Genomic DNA, 18,951 nt, shown 5'->3' on the forward strand with positions numbered 1-18,951 from the left:
TTGCACATTATACAATTGTTGCACGCTGTGACGGGGTCCATGGCTTTTTGTACATCCAAGGGGCCAAAAATGGCAACCGAGGCGAAGTCGAGGGTGCCATTTTTCCCGCGGGTGTACAAAACCTATGGACCCCAAATCACAGGGTGCAACTTTTGTTTTGTTATACCTTGGTAACATGATTATTCCTCTTCTCAAAGTTCTGTTGCCATCTTAAACAAACTACGCATGTATGCAAAGTCTAATAGGAGACGAACAGTAATAATACAGTAGTTCTAACAAGAAACCATTCTTCATTATTCCCTCGAACCCGCGGCCGTTTCGTACGAACTGCTGGAAATCGACCAACGCTGGGAACGATCAAGCAACGGTTAACATCACTCATGTTACCTGCCGCGCGCTGTGCAGCCGTTGTACATGCGTATTTGTTGCAGGGCACGTGATTGGTTCTCGACCAATCAAACTTCACAGTTTGTTACCGAGGTATAATAAGTATGCTTGTAAGTATGCTTGGCAGAAACAGGATACATGTACATGTAGGTCTACATTGTACATGTACCAGTCTCAAATTGTAACAAGGTGTTAGTTTGGCTGGTAACCTTATTCTGGTAAGCGTAATTTTGTTATGCTTAGCTACTTTTTGTGCTTGTAAAGGAAAGCAGTCTGTAAAATTAGGCTCTGGTTTACAAACTGAAAATACTCGACATGTTACATGTAAGTCACCAAATTACCCAGAAACAGTTTCACGTATAAATCTTGCCATGATGACATAGGATCTTTGAAATGCATAACCCCACTCATTCATGTAATGATCACATGTACCGTATGTTTTAAAAACCTAATCATTCACACAGTCGGAGCCCCCTAGTGTGATGTCAAAATGTTCACTCTGCTGATTACACATACATTCCATTTGCCATATTGGACATACATGCGTCAGGGACGGTGTACATGTACAATGTACATGTAATGTACAATGTTTGTTGTGACCCCCACAATTTGTGTCATACTGCTAAGTATAATCCAATTACACGCTGTACAGGATTCTCCTGTCACACATACCATGCATAGCACAGTGTGCATCTCATTCTGATGCTCTGATGATGCTGTCTGGTTCATTATGAGCTGTCTCATACTGACCTCGGATGAACTGACCTTTCATTGTTGACCTCTTATACATGTAGCAAACCATACTTTTAGCATAGCAATATGGTACTACACTGTCTTTTGAGGGAGATAGGCCTATATCAATCTGAAATTTACATTTTATAGTGTCACAATGAAAATGTCAATACTTTACACAATGTACATAAAAACTGGGTGTCCAAATTGTTCACTTTGTAAATGACAGACAAAATACGTAGGGTGTCCAAATTCAGACTCCCCTCTGGCTAACGTGTAATAACGTGTAATAACGTGTGTACATATTGCATGGACAATTATAGGAACCTCCCCCATACAGTACACATATAGTGATAGACTGATAGTGTAGAATGTGTCATGGAAACCTACATTGTTCTCTGTCAAATTCACACGCTTCCAAGACCAAGGTCATTCCCACAGAATCTGTGCATTCATTCTGCTGCTCTTCAGTTCTGTACGTAAAGAACTAATGTACATGTACATGTACACTATGTACTACAAAATGTTCTTTGTACGGAGATTTGTGTACACTATTTCAGTATTGAATCTTCACTTGTCTAATGTGTCATACATTGTACCATGGAGGTAGAAAATGGGTACAAACTGATGCATGTATAGGGCAGGGGGGTTGTTCTTTGCATCAGTGCATGCTTTCAGAAAAACACAAACATGCAGGATCCTCTTCAAAGACCTCTCAGATGTGTGAGAAAGGTTGTCAACGTTGTGCATGTTTTCAATCAGTGGGAGTGACCGAGAGCGTTCTGTTGGCAGTGATCACTCAGTAATCACCAGCTGTGATTGTTGTCTCTTTATTAGTCGTTTAACTCTCCTTGATAGTACCGTGTTTTGTGCAGCTGTCGCCATTTTTGGCTGTCCAGTCAACGCATTGGTAGCCCTTTAATCAGGAAATGTGTCATCCGGGGGTTGTTTAAGGGGAGTTTCTAGGGTGGTGCATGAACATGAACGTGTTTCATCCACAAATACTCTGGGTCATTCCTGTCATTTTCCTTGACAGTTTCATTGCTATGTGGGTTAATCATATGTCCCCATTCTTGACTGGTGGCATAGTTTTAGCCCATACTTACATCAACAACCATAAGAGGTCGTTGATAGTGGTTTTATACAAATTAAAGCAAAGTATTTGTTTCAGTTTTTAGTCATTACACATTACACATTAGTGAACAATTATTGCACAGTGATTGTAAAGTCGGCCCCAGGTTCTCCCCAGGGATTTTCAAAATCTGTGGTGGAATCTGAACCCAGGTTTTGGGGTGTGTGGCGGAATGAAACAAGGTCTTCGGGATGTTTTCTACTTGGTATTTATCTTGGTTTGTGCAATCTGGAGCATTATAGTGTATATTGTATGAGGTTTTTAATTTTTTTGTAATTTTATTTATTACAGTAGTTCTTAAAAATTAAATTAATAATAATATATTATATTTTTTACATTTAAACAAAAAGAACATTATGTTAGTGACTTGAGTGTTACAGTGATACAACGATGTGGCATCAAATACCTATTGCTATTAAAATACTTTGCTAGATTATTTTGAGGTCATTCCCCCCTCCTGTGTACTTGTATCCTGATGAATGCATTTCGTCTCCAACTGGCATTGTATCTTTACGCAGTTTATGACATGTGCCATACAAACGTGTACTAGCCACACTCTACGCAAACTAACACTAGAGAAAGTACAGTGCCCCTTTAACTGACCTTTGTAATAGAATCATCTTTCTCTGTTTTCATTCCCCAGTATCTCCTGACAGCAGATCCCTTGGCATTTTGCGCTTGTTGTGATGATTGTACAGTTTTCACTATTTGGTTGACCACTGTTAGAACTTGTGTCCAAAAAATAATCTCTTTTTCCTCTTGTTTTTCCCCCTTGTGGTTACTTTAAAAATAAACATTCATGGTGTTTGTCCAAGTCATGGGCGATGTGAACTCGCACGAGGAGGGACGGCAGTCCACTGAGGAAGACATCCCGCACTCACCTCAGCGCAAACCTAGAGGGCGTTACAGTTGTCCTCAGAGGCTCGACTACACGACAGTGGAAAACATTAACTTCAACAGGGATCATGCGAGGCGTAAGCAAGCCCAGCGTTCGCTCTCGATGCCCGCCATCTTGGTCGGGGAGAGATTCGACATGGGAAGGGGGCTCATGAGTGGGGAGGGGTCAGTGAATGACCCCAGGTCAGTGAATGACCCCACAGCAGAAGGCCGCCGTCAAGGGCCGTTCGACGAAACTCCTCGCAGCCGTCCTCGCTTCATGAGTTTCCAAGATGATGAACTTAGGGAGGAGGATTTTCTATTCGCAATGCACGGGCGAGCGTATAAAGATGAGACCAGCGGAGAATTCAAACCAGGTTTTCCCGGCGATGAGTACAAGCCTCTTACACCCGGTGGAAGCCTGTCTGAACCGGATCCATCCAGAGAGAAACGGCATGACCACGCCATTGTCGGTCCATATCATCAGATTGTACCAACTTATGATGAACAGAAGCCTGTCTTTGATCAACCATATCATCAAATCGCTCAAGACAAGGAGCCAGGGTTTTCTCAAACTGATGTGGATGATGATCTCTGTTTTCCCATTGATGGTCTGAAGGAGAAGGACATGATGGAAGTATTACAAGCTCTTGGCGCTGGTAACATTGATGAGGACTCGCATGGCAGTCCACGCACCTCCCCACAGGATGAGAATCGGCGTTGCCGCAACCTGCCGTCGCTCACCACGGACGCAGAGCTTCAAGGTCTCCACGTCAACGACAACGAGCTGCGTTTCTTAGAGAAGGAACTCGACGTTGAGGGCAGCCACATGCAGGAGGTGGCCAATCACTGCGAGGCGCTCCCGGAGTCCATGCTGCTTCCCTCAGAGCCGAGAAGCTGGGAGCCTCAAGATGTCTTTGAAGACATGACCGTCCTCCCAGGAGCAGGCAGTCTAGACCAATCACAACCTGAGGTAGCTCTGTCAAAAAAACTCTGCATGGGATGAGTTTGACTTCAAAGCTTTTTGAAAACAAAACAAAAAGCTGTTGTTGTTTTAAAAAAATGTTGCCGGCCAGGCCCTTAACACTACGTTTGATGTGTATGAAGCTCAACATGTTGGATTAATTGTAGGTTTTAATCGTTGATAATTTTAATCAACTTTGCCTGCATACATGTAGTGCATGATGGGTGATAGCATGTTAAATGTATGGATCGTAAAAATTTGTCTGATGTTCCTATGACATAACAAGCTACATTGCAGTTTTAAAGTGAACATTATGACATCTTCATCTGTCTGTTTGTGTGTACAATATTTTTTTCTAACACATAAAGTCAGACATTTTAGTGCAGAACATTATAAACTGAAAGTACATGTATGTGCTCAAGTGTAAAAGATGAGTCCAGTATACACATGTACTTAATGTTTTGTGTAGAACACTTTTCAACTTTTTAATATGTTGTATTCCTTACATGTACATAAGTTGACTGTATACTAATGTATTGGTGTGGAAGCATGGCTTTAACATTGTTTACTTAGTTTAGAAACATTGTTTACTTTCCACAATGCACTAGAAGTTGACTCAAAAAGCTTTTACATGTAACCAGTTTGAGATACCAAGCTTGAGATACAATAAATGTTTCAATTGCTATAAAGGGTTAGAATCTGGGTACATGCAGTAACCATAATGGACTACATGTAGCTTTAATTTAATCCTCCTATATTCTTCAGAAATAGAGAGTTAGAACTACAAGGCATTTCTGAGTACATTTTTTGAAGATTTGACAGGAAATTTGAAACATAGGGCCTATCGACTTTGAATGAAATTGCTATTGAAGAAATAGTTATTGAAGATATTTTCAATGAATTTCTTCCTTTCCATCAGGTGACATTTGAGACGCCCCAGCGAGCCCCCATCACACCAGCCTGTCCAATCCCCAACCCAGCAGCCTGGGATATCCTACGCCTACTGGACGAGGAGGAACGTTGGACTGACCGTGTCCAGGTCCTCACCCGACAGGACCACCAGGAGCACCTGCAGTTCGCTCAAGAGTTCCTGGACGAAATTATCAACAACGTTTCAGCAAGGTGAGTAACAACCGTTTCAGACGGGCGCCCCAGAGTTGCGTCAAACCAAATAGATTAGGAGCGTCTCTAGGTCGACCCAAAATAATTGATGGTTCCAAAATAAATGTTGGTTCGGCTCATGACAAGATTGACGTCTGAAACCAAGGCACTATAGAGTCGTTCCGAACGACTGCAACAGTCGAGCTTTCAATTTCTTGCGCGTCCAGTTAGTTCTGCGCGACTCTGATGCCCCTGTCTGAAACAGGTGTTAGTTGATGTACACTTTCAAGAATCTAGACTTTTACGGTTCTAGTCCTATCAGGTTTTACAGGGTTTGCCCTTAACTTTTTTAGTGACTTGTCAGCGGGACCAGTTAGTCTATATATTTCACTAGTCCAGGCCTCGGAATAACCCACAACACCCACAGTATTGATTGCGTAGGTCTGAGCACGCGCACTACTGACGAGAACTGTGAAAAAGGACCGCCCAAAAGTCTACCATTCTACCCTGTGCTTTTGCTGTTATGCCCTTTGCAAAGTTCCAATACAAAGGAAAGTTGGTGTGCCCCTTTAAGAGCGAAGTTCAAGGTCTGTTAGTCCACAAGCTTGTTCACTAGCCCATATTTCATATTAAATAGGGACGCTTTTTAACACTGAACTAGCCAGTCCAGCCACTGTGACTGAATTTTGACTGGTCCTGTGGTATTTTAATTGGCATTCGGCCAGCAGACCAAGTGCGGTTAAATGAGAACGATGTTCTAGACGGACTTCTACTTGCTTGTCTAATTCTTTCACTACAAATTTCAGAAGTTTGACTCGTTCTTCTTTTTTTATATTGTTTTATATATTTTTTGTTTGTTTAAATACTCTGCAGAGAATCTCTTCTGGCCGAAGAGCCAACAAGCGTCAAGGAATACTCTGAAGAAGCTCAAGTTGCTGCAGAACAGCAGTCAGTAGACTGTGTATTTCAGGGGGAGGAAGAGCAGAAGGAGAACTTGCCTCCTGTTGTGTCTCCACAAGAAGTGTCCATCATGGAGGAAGGTACGGAGGATTTGAAATGTTTCTGTTTTGATGCCGGTTTGTGACTGTCAAGGTTGGGTATATATGTATTTATTGCACTAAGGCATACAAAAAAAAGTGTTATGTTGGATATTTTTTTTTTTTCAAGGGAAGAAAGTTAATGATCAAAATCTATTACAGACATAAAAATAAAATAAATTTCATCAAGAGTTTAAAAATATGCTATTTCTTGTGTGTAGCCTTGTTTTCTTTTGTTATCGTGTATACTACCAGCTTAAACACTTAGAAAACATGTCATTTTCGCTGCTGGGAGGGGGGGGGGATCCCTACCTACCTACTCTATATTGTTGGGCCTGTTACGCCAACATAACCTTTTTTTTTTAATGCCTAAGCGTTTTCAACCGCCACATTTGATGGTAAAAAATGGAAGTGTATGCGACTACGCGCTACGCACAACTCTCTGCCAATGAAAGCCTTTTCATTTTCATCAAATATGGATGTCGATGATGCTTAGTGCAATCCATCTATAGCCTTCCATTTCTTAATCCTGGAAGGTGCAGAGCCCTTAACCAAAGTATGAATCTATGTCAGCTTCAAAATGTTAAAGGCAAGAGGTATATGTGACTTTTGTTAATAAATGCAAGAAGTATGTGACTTTTTATTTTGTGTATTTTTTTTTTTATTAACTCAAATTTATTGGAAGAAAATGCTGATGGAATTGTTTGGTTTTATTTCATTGTCTCAATTTTTTTTCTTCAAATGCTGTCATATTTTTCTGAACCTTCTTGGTTAATGCCAGGTATTCCCAGTAAGACAGGAAAGAGTATTTACGATCTCAGCGAGGAGGATCTGAAGAACATGAACCCCTTCCAGACCGGATCGGGTATCCAGAACTCTCCACCCCTCCCCGGCAGCAAGAAATCTGCCACTCCTGAGTTCAACTACGAGGACATCAAGGATCCCTTCGGGACAACGAGCGCGGTTCAGAATTCACCCAAGACGAAGCAGAAGGGCTCCCCTAAGAACGCTGTCCATAATGCAAGGTTTGTATTTTAACCTTCTTTTACTACCCACTTCTTCTTCTTCTTGTTTCCATGCTGCTCAAATGCTATCCATCCAGTAGTTGGCACACTGAAGGGCAGTGTGGGTAGTCTCAGCCAGGTCATCAGGGCCCAATTTCATGGCCCTGCTTACCGCTGAATTCTGCGCTAAAGATCACCATTCTCCGCTTACTTGCAAGCGCCGACCTTCTGCACTAGCTGAGTAAGCGGGGAAGGCCTAGTTATGTTGAGTACGCACACGCAATCTGCATCTCTGGCCGCAGCATTCACAAACAGACACCATCCCTCAGAAATCTGAGGTTCGATTAATCACTTCGGTCAATCACTTCGGTCAATCACTTCGGTCACATCCCTAGTTTCAGACTATTTTGTCAGCAACGACTCTCACCCCTGGCTGCATACAGGAAAGTTCATCAAACTTGGTTAATTTGTAATACTCAATTTATGTTTGATGCTTAGGTGTTCCTTGAGGTACAATTTGTGTTGTTGTTGTTGGTGGTGCTGCTGTAGTTGTTGTTGCTGCTGCTCTTGCAGTTGCTGTTGCTGTTGCTGTTGCAATTGCGGCTGTTGGTGTTGTAGTTGTTGTTGTTGTTGTTCTGTTGGCTTTTTTGTTTCCCTTCCTGCACCCATGAAGCTCTTTTGTTTTATTTTGCTTTGTGGCACGCTACAGTTCTGACCTTAACTTTGAGGAGGTTCAAGACCCTTTTAAACCCAAGACTCAGATGCAGAATTCTCCAGCGGCGTCGCCTAAAAACTTTACAGAAAGCAAAAGGTTTGTCCTAAAAGTCCTGTTTTTATATTATTTCAGATGCTGTCATTCAAAGTATGTTTGAAGTTGCTTTTTTTTATTATTATAAATAAAATATAATATAAATTATGCAGTTTGGGAAGGTATTGCATTCTGCCCTACCAGCCAGGTTTCCTAGTGGATGATACCCTTGCCTACATCCTTCCAGACTGAATAAGGGGTAACCCTGTTTCAGGAGTAGTTGGCAACTAGCCCCTGGTGGCATTTGATTTGGGTCGATAGGTCAAATCAGTTAATTGTAGCCCTCACCTTGAAGTGTCTGTCTGGCCTTGTGATGTAAGGAGATCCCTCATAAAAAAATATATATAAAAAAACTGTTGTGGGAATAGGGTTCAATAGTGAAGTTTACAGTCATCAGGGCGGATTGCACCGAGCGGTCTTAAACCGGTCTATGCACTATAGCCGGCTAACTTGAGACGTGCTTAGACAGTCTATAATTTTAGACCGATTGCAATAGTGCGGTCTATAATTATAGCCAGTCTTAAATCTTAAGTCTGCTATTAGCTGGCTATAATCGGTCTTAGTTTTGTTTTTTAAAGATGGCGCTGCATTTGTTAGTTGTAGACGATTTGATGCGACAAGCTCTACGACAAGACCGAATATTTAGAGACGGGCTGCACCCATTAGAGGCATGATGATGATGATACATTGTATCGTAATATTCCCAAGAGTGAAAATGATTGGATATCCGATGATTTTAACCTAAACAATAAGAACAATGCCGTTACGCCAGTGCTGCAGATGTGCTATGGGACATTTGTTCGTATTTCATTACTTTTCACCGACTTTTCTAAAACCAGCTGATTGCAACAGGCTTAATGACTGACTAAGCTAAGACCATCTAAGGCAGATAGCCGGCTATAACTGACTTGTCTTAGACTGCTGACTAAGACCGTTTTATTGCAATCCGCCCCAGAACTGAGAGAATCTACTCATTAAACTGGTTTGTTGTCGATAATTGTTGTCTCGATTTTGTAACACAAACTTCGCCGAGACCACGACTGCAAACTTTTTCTCCTTTTAATTGTAATTTTTGAACTGATATTTTGTTGTGCATGGTTGTTTATTGTGATTTATTATTTAACACGTTTCAGTTCGGAATTTGAATTTGACGAAAGCCAGGATCCGTTTGCCTCAAAGAATCAAATGCAGAACTCGCCAAAGGCGTCGCCCAAAAACAAAATCAACAACAGAAGGTTTGTTCATTTGGAACCTCAGTTTGATAAACTGGAACACAAGCCTCAAAATTAGAAACAATTTTGATAATTAAAATCCATAATTGTTTTAACATTTCAACCACTTGGATAATTACATAGAAAAGAAAGTAAGTTAACTTTGAGCACTGCTTTTTGGATTGGATGTAAATTTTATGAAAACTTCAAATATGAACGAGACAGTTTAGAGGTCATTCAGAATGGTCAATTTTTTTTTTGATTTTGTTTTTTGTTTTTTAATTTGTTTGTGTTTCGCTGTCTTATGTCTTATATAAAATATCATGCTGCTTCTAGCGTCTTTTTAGTTTGCTAGCATCTTTTTTGTTTTATGATTTTGCCACTCTTCGTGTTTTAGTTCCGATTTCACCTTTGATGAGGATATGGATCCATTTGCAACGAAAACCCAAATCACCAATTCACCGCCGTTATCCCCAAAGAATGCTGCAAACGACTGCACAGAGTAGGTTACCAAAGGCTTCTAATCATTGTTAGTTTTGCTGTGAAGTATGAATTGATTACTTAAAAGTGTTGTTCAGAGACCAGAAGAGACTTTGGTAAATTATGGTATAGGTGGCCGTATCATTGCAGTTAGGGCCCGATTTCAGAAAGTCTGTCAGCATAAAAACTTGCTAAGCACAAAACCATGTTGCTTAATAGAAACTAGCAAAAATTCCATGAAGTTTACATTTTTGCAACTGGTGACCCATTCATTTTTTTTTTTTTTTGCTAAGTAAAGAAGTGTGCTAAGCGGTATTTTCCGATTAAAAAGCTTTATGAAATTGGGCCCAGCTTGCAAATTTAGGGTTGTGGGTTCTTAACCCAAACGGAATACTGATGTGGCAGTGCTTTCTTGTTGTCTGGGTTATAAAAAATATTTGGCTCATTTTATTGTAAGGTCAAGCTGATTTCCTCTTATTGGGTTTGGATTTTGCTCTCTTTTTTCTGTACTTTCTGTGTTGAAAAGTATAGGAATATTATCTTTCCTCTTTTTTTTCGTGCCCGGTTTTCTCTTTTCCTCGTTTTTTTCATGGATAATAGTTACTCACATGCCTGCATCTAGCATGTCAGTTTAATGTTTTTCCCTTGAAATGATCAGGTCAGAAGTAAAGGATGAGCAAATGCAGAACTCGGCCGAGTCCTCACCGAGGAATACTCCAAGAAAATCAAGGTGTGCTATTCTTTAGTTTTTCTTGTTGAGGTAACCTAAGGGAAATGGGAAGAATTTAATATCTTGGACCTTCATGCACACTTGGGACAAAATGACTCGACCCCAAAAAGTTAGGATGCTTTGGCATGTAGATGGTCTTCCAGCCCTGTATGCTTCGTTTTTGAAAGGGCAAGGGCACCAAGTAATTTTCTCTTTGGTAAAGGGCACCCTATGAGGAAGTTTGTAAATTTCTACCCGAGAATATCAAGGGCATGAAGGCAATCGCCTTTGTTGCCTCCGTGAAGTATCAGGCCTTGCAGCCGCTTACGGTCACTGTGGCCATTTTTGGTACAAGCTTGTGGCTGCTAAGCAGGGGTGTGATTCTCAGGATTTTCTCTTGATTAATTTCTCTTAATTAATCTCCCGTAGCCTTCAAATTTTCTTGAAAGAATTAAAGCAGTCACCGAGCGGAAGAAAGAAATAGTCAACATTCTGCCCAAACCTGTAGTTTTGTCTTCCTGGTGTTGCACAGAGTCTGTAAATAAGTGGAAAGCCAGCAGGCCTGGAATTTCATGGAGGCCATTTCATGAAATGGCGCTATATAAAAAACCCATTGTATTGTATGGGCTCTGTTGCCCTGGTCTTGGTGCCCCTTCAAAAGTTTCAAATAGACTAAGATTTTCCAATGGAAGTGCCCTTTGCACAATGGAAATTGCCTTGCCCTTTATAGATGAAATTCCAGGCCTGACCCAGACCCACAAGCCACTCTCAAGAATGTTCACATTTCGTCAAATCTCATCCCTGGCTAAAGTCTTAAAATTTAATAATTTTATTACATTCATTCAATTTTCAGAACATCGCCCAAGAATAGGACACCAACAAAAGCTGCAAAAAAATCGCCCAAGTCCAGCCCTTCGGCAGCCTCAGAGGGCAGAGAGAATGAACCTCCAGCATCAAACGGGGACAGCGGGGACTGTGTCTCAGCCCAGAAGCCTACCTTGGAGGTGACACCCTTGCCAAGAGAAGATGAATATGAAGATTGCCCTGAACCCATCAAGACTGTGAAGGGTTATGAGAATTTCATGGCATCAGAGGAGTTTGTTCTGGCACCCGAGGAAGGCAAGTATCAATATGTTTTTATAAAAAGTGGTTTTTCTTTCCAACATTTTGAAAGGCATTGGACATGTTTGGTAATTGTCAAAGACCATGCTTTCTCACTTGGTGTATTGCAACAAATGTATAACATAACAAATCAGTGAAAACTTGGGCTTAATTGCTTGACGAAAGAAAAAATGCCCTTGTTGCACAAATTTGTGGTGCTTTTAAATGCATGAGAAAACTCAGATTCAATTATTTGAGTGAGAATTAACCTCTTTCTCAAAATAACTGTTTTCAGAGGAAGTCGTTTCTTACAATGTTTTATACTGTCAACAGCTTCATTGCTCATTACCAAGTAAATTTTTATGTTAACAATTGTTTTGAGTATTTACTAGTATTGTCCAGCAGGCCGGTATGCTTCGGTTTTGAAAGGACAAGAGCACCAAGGCATTTTCTCCTTAGTAAAGGGCACCCTATGAGGAAATTGTAAATTTCAACTGGAGCATTTCAAGGGCACCAAGGCAATGACCAGGGGGCGTAGAGGCAATTGCCTTCATTACCTCCGTGAAGTGTCAGACCTGGTCTAGTGCATTTAATTAAAAAAGTCTTCTCTAAAAATTTATTTTTAGTAGTGGAGGGATCCTTTGGAGGAATACAGGGTGAAATGCAGAGAGATGAGGAGTTCAGACCAGCTGAGGAAGGTAAATATGACATAACAGATTACATAGCATTCCAAATGTCACCTCATGAAATATACGCTAAGTTGCCAAATGTATGGTGTGGCGTTATGAAGACAAAATATTCTGCCCCATGATCATATCACATGATGATATCACATGGTCATATCACATGATCATATCAGATGATCATATTACATGATCAGTAAAGCTTTCCTTTGAATCACTAGAAGTTTTGTTCTGTGCACGTTTGCGCAAGTTTTTGAAACTTTCCTGCCGAAATTTTATGCCTGCAACTTTTGACTGTTGATTGGCTGATGCATTTTTGAGGTTTTCTACGCATGCAATGATATTCATGGCCTTGAACATTTTGTCTTACAATCCTCAACTTTAATCCCACTTTGGACTTGAACAATCTAAAACAGATAACCTTTCAAACTGAACTGATTAATACATAGTTTCCGCTTGGTGTCGCGCAGCGAAAACTCAACCATCTTTATGAGCAATCTGTTTTAACTTTTTAGTATTCATCTAGGCGCTTTGCATAAATACCGCGTGCGGAAGTTAATAAATTTTTCTGCACTATAGTTGGGTGGTGAACCACTTGACTGCATAGGAAAAAAGAGAACGCCTGACGCAGCTCAAAGCCAAAACGATTTTTGCCGGTATCTAAGTCAGGGATGAGAAATTAACGATTTTTGTCTGAAGATATTCTTTTCTTTTCTCTGCCTGGTGAAACAAAGTAGCTGTTTCTTCAGACATCAATATAAAATCATGCTCTTTGATCTACTTCTATAGCAATGAGGATACTGTTCATAAAATCTTCTTGGAGTCTGTAAGTCCAGGGGTTATAAAAAGGTGGAACTACAGTAAATTCCAAAGTGCCTCCTAAAATTTGGATAAAGTTTACGGGTCTTGTCAGCAAGACTTGCACCTCTTGTATTTAAGTAGCCATTGGATTCGTAAAGTTTTTTTTTACAGGCTTTTGATTTTTCAGGTGTTTTTTTAATCTCCTTGAGCCTTCAAATTTTCTTTCTTGAAAAAAATTTAAGCAGTCAACCGAAGAAATAACCCACTTTTTGTCCGAACCTGTAGTTTGATTATTTCTGGTGACGCGCACAGCTTGCAAAAACTCCTGAATTGTAACATCTGAGAGGTTTTACGTCTAGAACAAGGAAAACCTAGGCCTGCAAGCTTATCCAGAATTTTCACATTAATAAAGAAATCTCATCCTCTAAAATGACGTTACATTGTTTTAATCAGTAAACTTTTGTCTTAAGAATGAAGTATGCTAAACCTATCTCGTCATGCCCTATTGAATCACACCCCGCCATCCTCCCCCTCCCCCACCCTCCCCCATGCCTTTCCTACATCAGGCCTTAGTGTCCGAGGCCTAGCGAGGGACATGAGCTTTGAGGAGATGGAGTTCAGATTGGCCGAGGAAGGTAGGGACGACGTCCAGCGAACCATTATACCTATCTCTCCATTTTATCTCCATTGAACATTAGGGGAATAACCATGATACTATCTGCATCTTGGATGTGCCTGTAATTAAGCATTACATTGACAAAAAACAACCCATGACCCTACCCGTCCATTTCCCTTGTGGTATTTTTATTTGATACCTGAAATTAAAAGTTGCATCTCCTAAAGGCCCGGTCACACAGGCCCCGATTGGTTGAATGTGCTTGGGCGTATTCTGCGTGGAGTATTTTAACCAATAGAATGCATTCTCTTTGCGTCGTTATCGTTATCGTTTTCGTTATCGCTGCAGTGTGACTTGGCCTTTATGGTGATCCCCTGACTGCTGCTTCCAAGGTGGTATCTTTTCACCTAGAAAGCGGTAGCAGCAACAGCAATCATGTCTTACCTTCGTTGTAAAACCAAAAACAAGTGCTGCGGGACAGTGCGATTTGGTATTGTACGGACTATCAACCGGTATGCAACCCTATTAAACATCAGTATACATTAATCACTGTTTAAAGGCTTCATCTTGCACACTGGAAATAATCGATATATCGAAACATCGACAGACATAACTGCTAAAATAGGGCTAGATAGCCAAGTTGGTGGACACTGGCACGTTAAACCAGAGATTAATGGTTCAAAACCCTCTATGGTCGATTTTTGTTTGTTCAATTTTCAACCCCAAATCATTTTTTAAAACCTGCCAAAGCCGTGGTTGTGCAAAGGGCCTCAGTTACATCATGAAAGTTAAAGTCATAGGTAGGCCTTCTTCTTCCACTGGCTGACTCTAACGTGTACCAGCCCTGTAGTGTCCACGCCTATCCAAGCAGACGTTTCATTGGTTATTCCCCAATCACTCCCCTCCCTTCCAACCAATCCCAGCGCTTGTTATATTATCATCGATCCTAACATTGCGGTGTAGTTTTATCGCGCAGCATGGCATGTTTCTGAGTTTTTATTAATCCCGTTCTGATTCTGTTTATGGTGTGATTAAATGATTATTTTCTTTTTACCAAAATATATTGTGAAAAGCACAGTTGTTTGATATTAATTTTAATATGATATTTTGAAACACTTTTCCCCCTTTGCAGTGGTGATATGCTGTTGCCGTGTTTTTTTAAATTAACTTTTGTTTTAACATTTTATTGGGTTTGGTGTACTTAAATTAAAATTGCTTTCTCATTCATTGTCATTATTTTGATCACATTAATTTTCCATGATGTACTCTTTTTTTGTACATATATGTGAATTTTGTAAACCTTTGAAGGCAGTGTTAATTTGTATGGCAGATAATGTTTACTGTAGAGTAGTATTAAATTTTAATGCCTGATGAAATGTACATGTAGCTGTGACTTTTTTGTGACTTATATTTAATTTTAAATTAAATTTGAGTGCATTTCATGCAGTAGGCCTTATAAGCCTCTTTCACTAGAGAGTAATATTGCAAGGGTTCCTTGGCAAGGTTGTAAAGTTTTTACAAAATGTACCTCGTGTGAAAAGACAGCAAATTTTGTTGTGTCCCAATGTGTGCATCAGATGTGCACAATTTAGAACAGTTTTTCACACAGGATAGGTGTAGTGAGACTTCTGAGGTCAAGTCTCGATAATAATATCAACTTTATGTACATGTAGATATCTGTAAGCTACATGTATGTGGGTCGTTGTAAAGTTTGTGCAGGTTTTGTGTTACTTAGTCTGCTCTTAGTTTGTGACAGGTTCTTTTTGTGATTTTGGGGTTCTTTTTGTGACAGTTTGTCACAGGTTACCACAGTCTAACACCACAGTGTTTACTTCCAAACACTCACATACGAAACATTAATTGTAAAATCTTTTAGTCACAGGGTTCGTGAAAATGCTTGAGACATTTGAAATTCTCTAGTTAAATTGCACAGTAGAGCTTTCAAAGCAAAACATAGGGTTCGTTTGATTACATGTAGCTTCCCCGGGTCGACCCCAGTCTGTCCCCAGTACGTTCGAATAGCTTTGACGTCATTCCAGGGTCAGCCCCAAGTGCCCTGCTTGTGGAATGGGTCACTATGGGCTGGCCCGAGGTGCATGACATCATCACGAGAGGGTGAGTGATCGTTCGATTAGCTCTTGTCAGGGGCTCACCGCAATGAGCACCGCAGGGTCGACACAGGAAAGCTAATTGAGCGCACCCATAATTATCGAGTAAAGGAAACATTCTGAGGACCGCATTTCAATCCAGTGTGCTTCATCCAAATTTACATAAGTTGGGTCCAGAATGCCCCACAGTTTTGAAACAAATCCTGTTGAGAACCTTTGAGTTAAATACGTAGTAACAGTATATGTATCTGGTCTTTGTTTTTTGGTTTTGAGGGATCAGGATGGCTCAGTAGTTTCTTACCTTGCCTTTCACCTTCTTGGATCTTGTTTTGAACCCCACCTAAGCCTGGAGCCTTGCATGTGGAATGGCTTTTCAGTCCTGGAACAATTCTTCTCATTTCCTGGTGCGGTTTGATGTATAATAAATTTATAGTCCACGGTTTTGTATTGGGTACTTTTGTAGGCTTGGAACAACATGGAGGCTAGGCCTCTGTTGCCCTGGTCTTGACCTTAAAACTTCCACATGAGACTTTCTAATGGAGTTGCCCTTTGCAGAATGAAAACCGTCTTGCCCTCTCAAAGAAAATATTCCAGGCCTGTTTTTGGTTTGATTGAATATATATGCCTCTCTACGACCCCCTTTTCCCTTGCTACAACCACCCCTCTTCCCTTGCTACACCCACCCCTCCCTGAAAAAGAAATTTAACAAAATGGCCACACCCCTAATCCCCTTTCAACAGGATACAACTCTTCTTGAAGTTAAAGAAGAATTGTAAGAATTGTATCCTAAAAACTTTTTTCTGTATAACAAAAATCTAAAAAATTAACTCCTGTCGCTGTGTTTTGTTCAGTGTCAAAATCAAGTTAACGGTCAAGTTTGTCAAATATTAACAACACGGATGTACAGTGATTTAATAATAGCAGATTCTTTGCTTAACAGTTTTATGAAATTTAGCCCTATTCATGAAATTGCATGTTCCTTTCAATCCCTATGGCTTTCGTGCAAACCTTTGCTTGGAATTGTTTTAGTTTGCTCTTTCTTTCTCTCTACCCTTTGCTCGCTTTATAAGCTGTTACCCAAGGCCAAAGCAGGCTTCTTCAATTCACTTGGCCTCAGGGCCTCGTCACCCCAGAAGGTATGAACGGTGGTGTTCTTGGTGTTTAGGGGTGTATAAAATAAGGGATGTGATTTCTCCGTTTTAATTCGGATATCCATTTTTTATTTTTTTTAACCCCAACCAATATTTGTAGGATTTTATTTATCATATTTCATAACTTGGATCAAATTCGTAATAAAATGACTTTAAAGGCAGTGGACACTATTGGTAATTGTCAAAGACTAGCCTTCACAATTGGTGTATCTCAACATATGCATAAAATAACTAACCTGTGAAAATTTGAGCTCAATCGGTCATCAAAGTTGCGAGATAATGAAAGAAGAAAATACCATTGTCACACGAAGTTGTGTGCGTTTAGATGGTTGATTTCGAGACCTCAAGTTCTAAATCTGAGGTCTCGAAATCAAATTCGTGGAAAATTACTTCTTTCCCGAAAACTATGGCACTTCAGACGGAGCTGTCTCTCACAATGTTTTATACCATCAGCCTCTCCCCATTACTTGTCACCAAGAAAGGTTTTATGCTAATAATTATTTTGAGTAATTACCAATAGTGTCCACTGCCTTTAAAACCGTATGGAACACACCCCAGATTGCAGCAAGGGATTTCAAAACCAAAGATAAATGTATGTATTCAGGGTGAGCAGGCGTCGTACCCACAAACTTTGGCGCTCGCTAGCTTCCATGCGTTGCGCTCAGAAGCTTTCACGTTCAGGTTTTTATTTTTTCAACGGCCTATCACATCCCTGTGTACAGGGAAGGTCCTTTTTACGTTTTATTCCTCTATTCTTTGCTTTTTCAGTTCCTTTGCTGTTTTTTTTTAGTAGGGAGACCTTTTGAAGATGTTAAAACTCCATTTGTTTTAACCTAGTGGTAGATAAGCTTAGAGTTAGATTAAGAATCTAAATTGTAACATATTTTTTTAAAAGGTGAAATGATGAGAAGCTTAAAGTGTGTGCACTAAACCCCCAAAAGGGAAAATCTTGTATTATTTTGTGTGGTAGTACCCAATAAATACATTGTGTTGTGCATTTCACTGCAGATGACATGGCACAAATAAGCCGTCTTCCGAAAAATTTCAAATACTCTAAAGTTAGTACAATTAGTGTAAATTACTGTGCACATTATGTACAAGTTGACTTAGTTATAGAATAAGTTGACTTTTCATTGCATTTTTCCCTGTTGTCGGTGCATTTCTTGCAATTCAGCTTCTCAGGTGTGAGTAAGGATGATAAACCTCCCAGTTTATTGTAGTCCTGATGTGTAACGGCAGGGTAGTATTTCCTCTGTAGAGAGCACCTCTGAGAGGGGGTAAATTTGTGATGGAACAATTCAAGGGGCACTATGGCAATGACCAAGGGATATGGAGGCAATTGCCCCTTTGAAATATTGTGCCTGGATGACCCAGACATGATATTCTTCCTATTTAAGTCTGCCTTCCGATTTTGTTTGCCCTTGGAAAAATCAGTAAATTGGTATTAATAAGCCCTGAAAAGTCCATTAGATCCTACACCATGCGTACATAGGTCAGCCATTGTACTTGATAAGATGCTTCCATGGACCAAATATTATGGCTGATGATCTTAATACAACAGACAGGAATAGGTGAACTTCATAACAAGTCACTTTTAAATTTGTTTTATAGGATTTTATAATTTCTTTGGTTGTTATTTTACCCCTGGGCTGGTTGTTGTTTGCACTTGCTTCCATCAAACCAACGTTGTTTTTCTTTACAAAGCTGTTTGCTTTCTTTGTTTTCTACATAATTGTATTTACAAACTATCATTCCATGCTGAGTACGCTGTTTGACAAAGTTGTTTGTTGGATGGAGTTTCATTGCTGTGAGGCACCTTAACTATTTTGAACATGACAGGTGGATTAAAAAGCTCATGCCCCAAAAATTCCCAATTGGGTGTTATTTGGAGAAAGATCGCATTGGCCCAATTTCATAGAGCTGCTTAAGCAAAAAAAATGCTTAGCAATATTCGCAAATCATACATGTGACATATGCTGTTTTGGATGGAAACCTCATTTTGGTAAGCATAATTTTGTTAAGCAGCTCTTTGAAATTGGGCCGTGGTTTA

The 18,951-nt window shown here is 40.1% G+C and overlaps 1 protein-coding gene across 6 annotated transcripts in view; it reads left to right on the plus strand.

The window, feature by feature from the left end:
- Positions 1-18,951, plus strand: part of LOC139940469 (uncharacterized) — a 39,344-nt gene that overhangs the window by 6,715 nt on the left and 13,678 nt on the right. The window contains exons 1-11 of one of the 6 annotated variants that reach the window (XM_071936743.1): positions 2,998-4,100; positions 5,011-5,213; positions 6,066-6,232; positions 7,011-7,254; positions 7,943-8,044; positions 9,175-9,276; positions 9,650-9,754; positions 10,391-10,462; positions 11,295-11,560; positions 12,169-12,240; positions 13,593-13,661. In XM_071936743.1, the coding sequence (XP_071792844.1) occupies positions 3,051-4,100; positions 5,011-5,213; positions 6,066-6,232; positions 7,011-7,254; positions 7,943-8,044; positions 9,175-9,276; positions 9,650-9,754; positions 10,391-10,462; positions 11,295-11,560; positions 12,169-12,240; positions 13,593-13,661 (2,452 nt within the window). In that variant the 5' untranslated portion in view covers positions 2,998-3,050. Of the gene's footprint in view, positions 1-2,997; positions 4,101-5,010; positions 5,214-6,065; positions 6,233-7,010; positions 7,255-7,942; positions 8,045-9,174; positions 9,277-9,649; positions 9,755-10,390; positions 10,463-11,294; positions 11,561-12,168; positions 12,241-13,592; positions 13,662-18,951 lie in introns of those variants that run through there. The other 5 variants (XM_071936737.1, XM_071936738.1, XM_071936739.1 and 2 more) reach the window with 5 other exon arrangements.

Source organism: Asterias amurensis, chromosome 8 (assembly GCF_032118995.1).
Source record: "Asterias amurensis chromosome 8, ASM3211899v1".
Taxonomy (NCBI): Eukaryota; Metazoa; Echinodermata; class Asteroidea; order Forcipulatida; family Asteriidae; genus Asterias; species Asterias amurensis.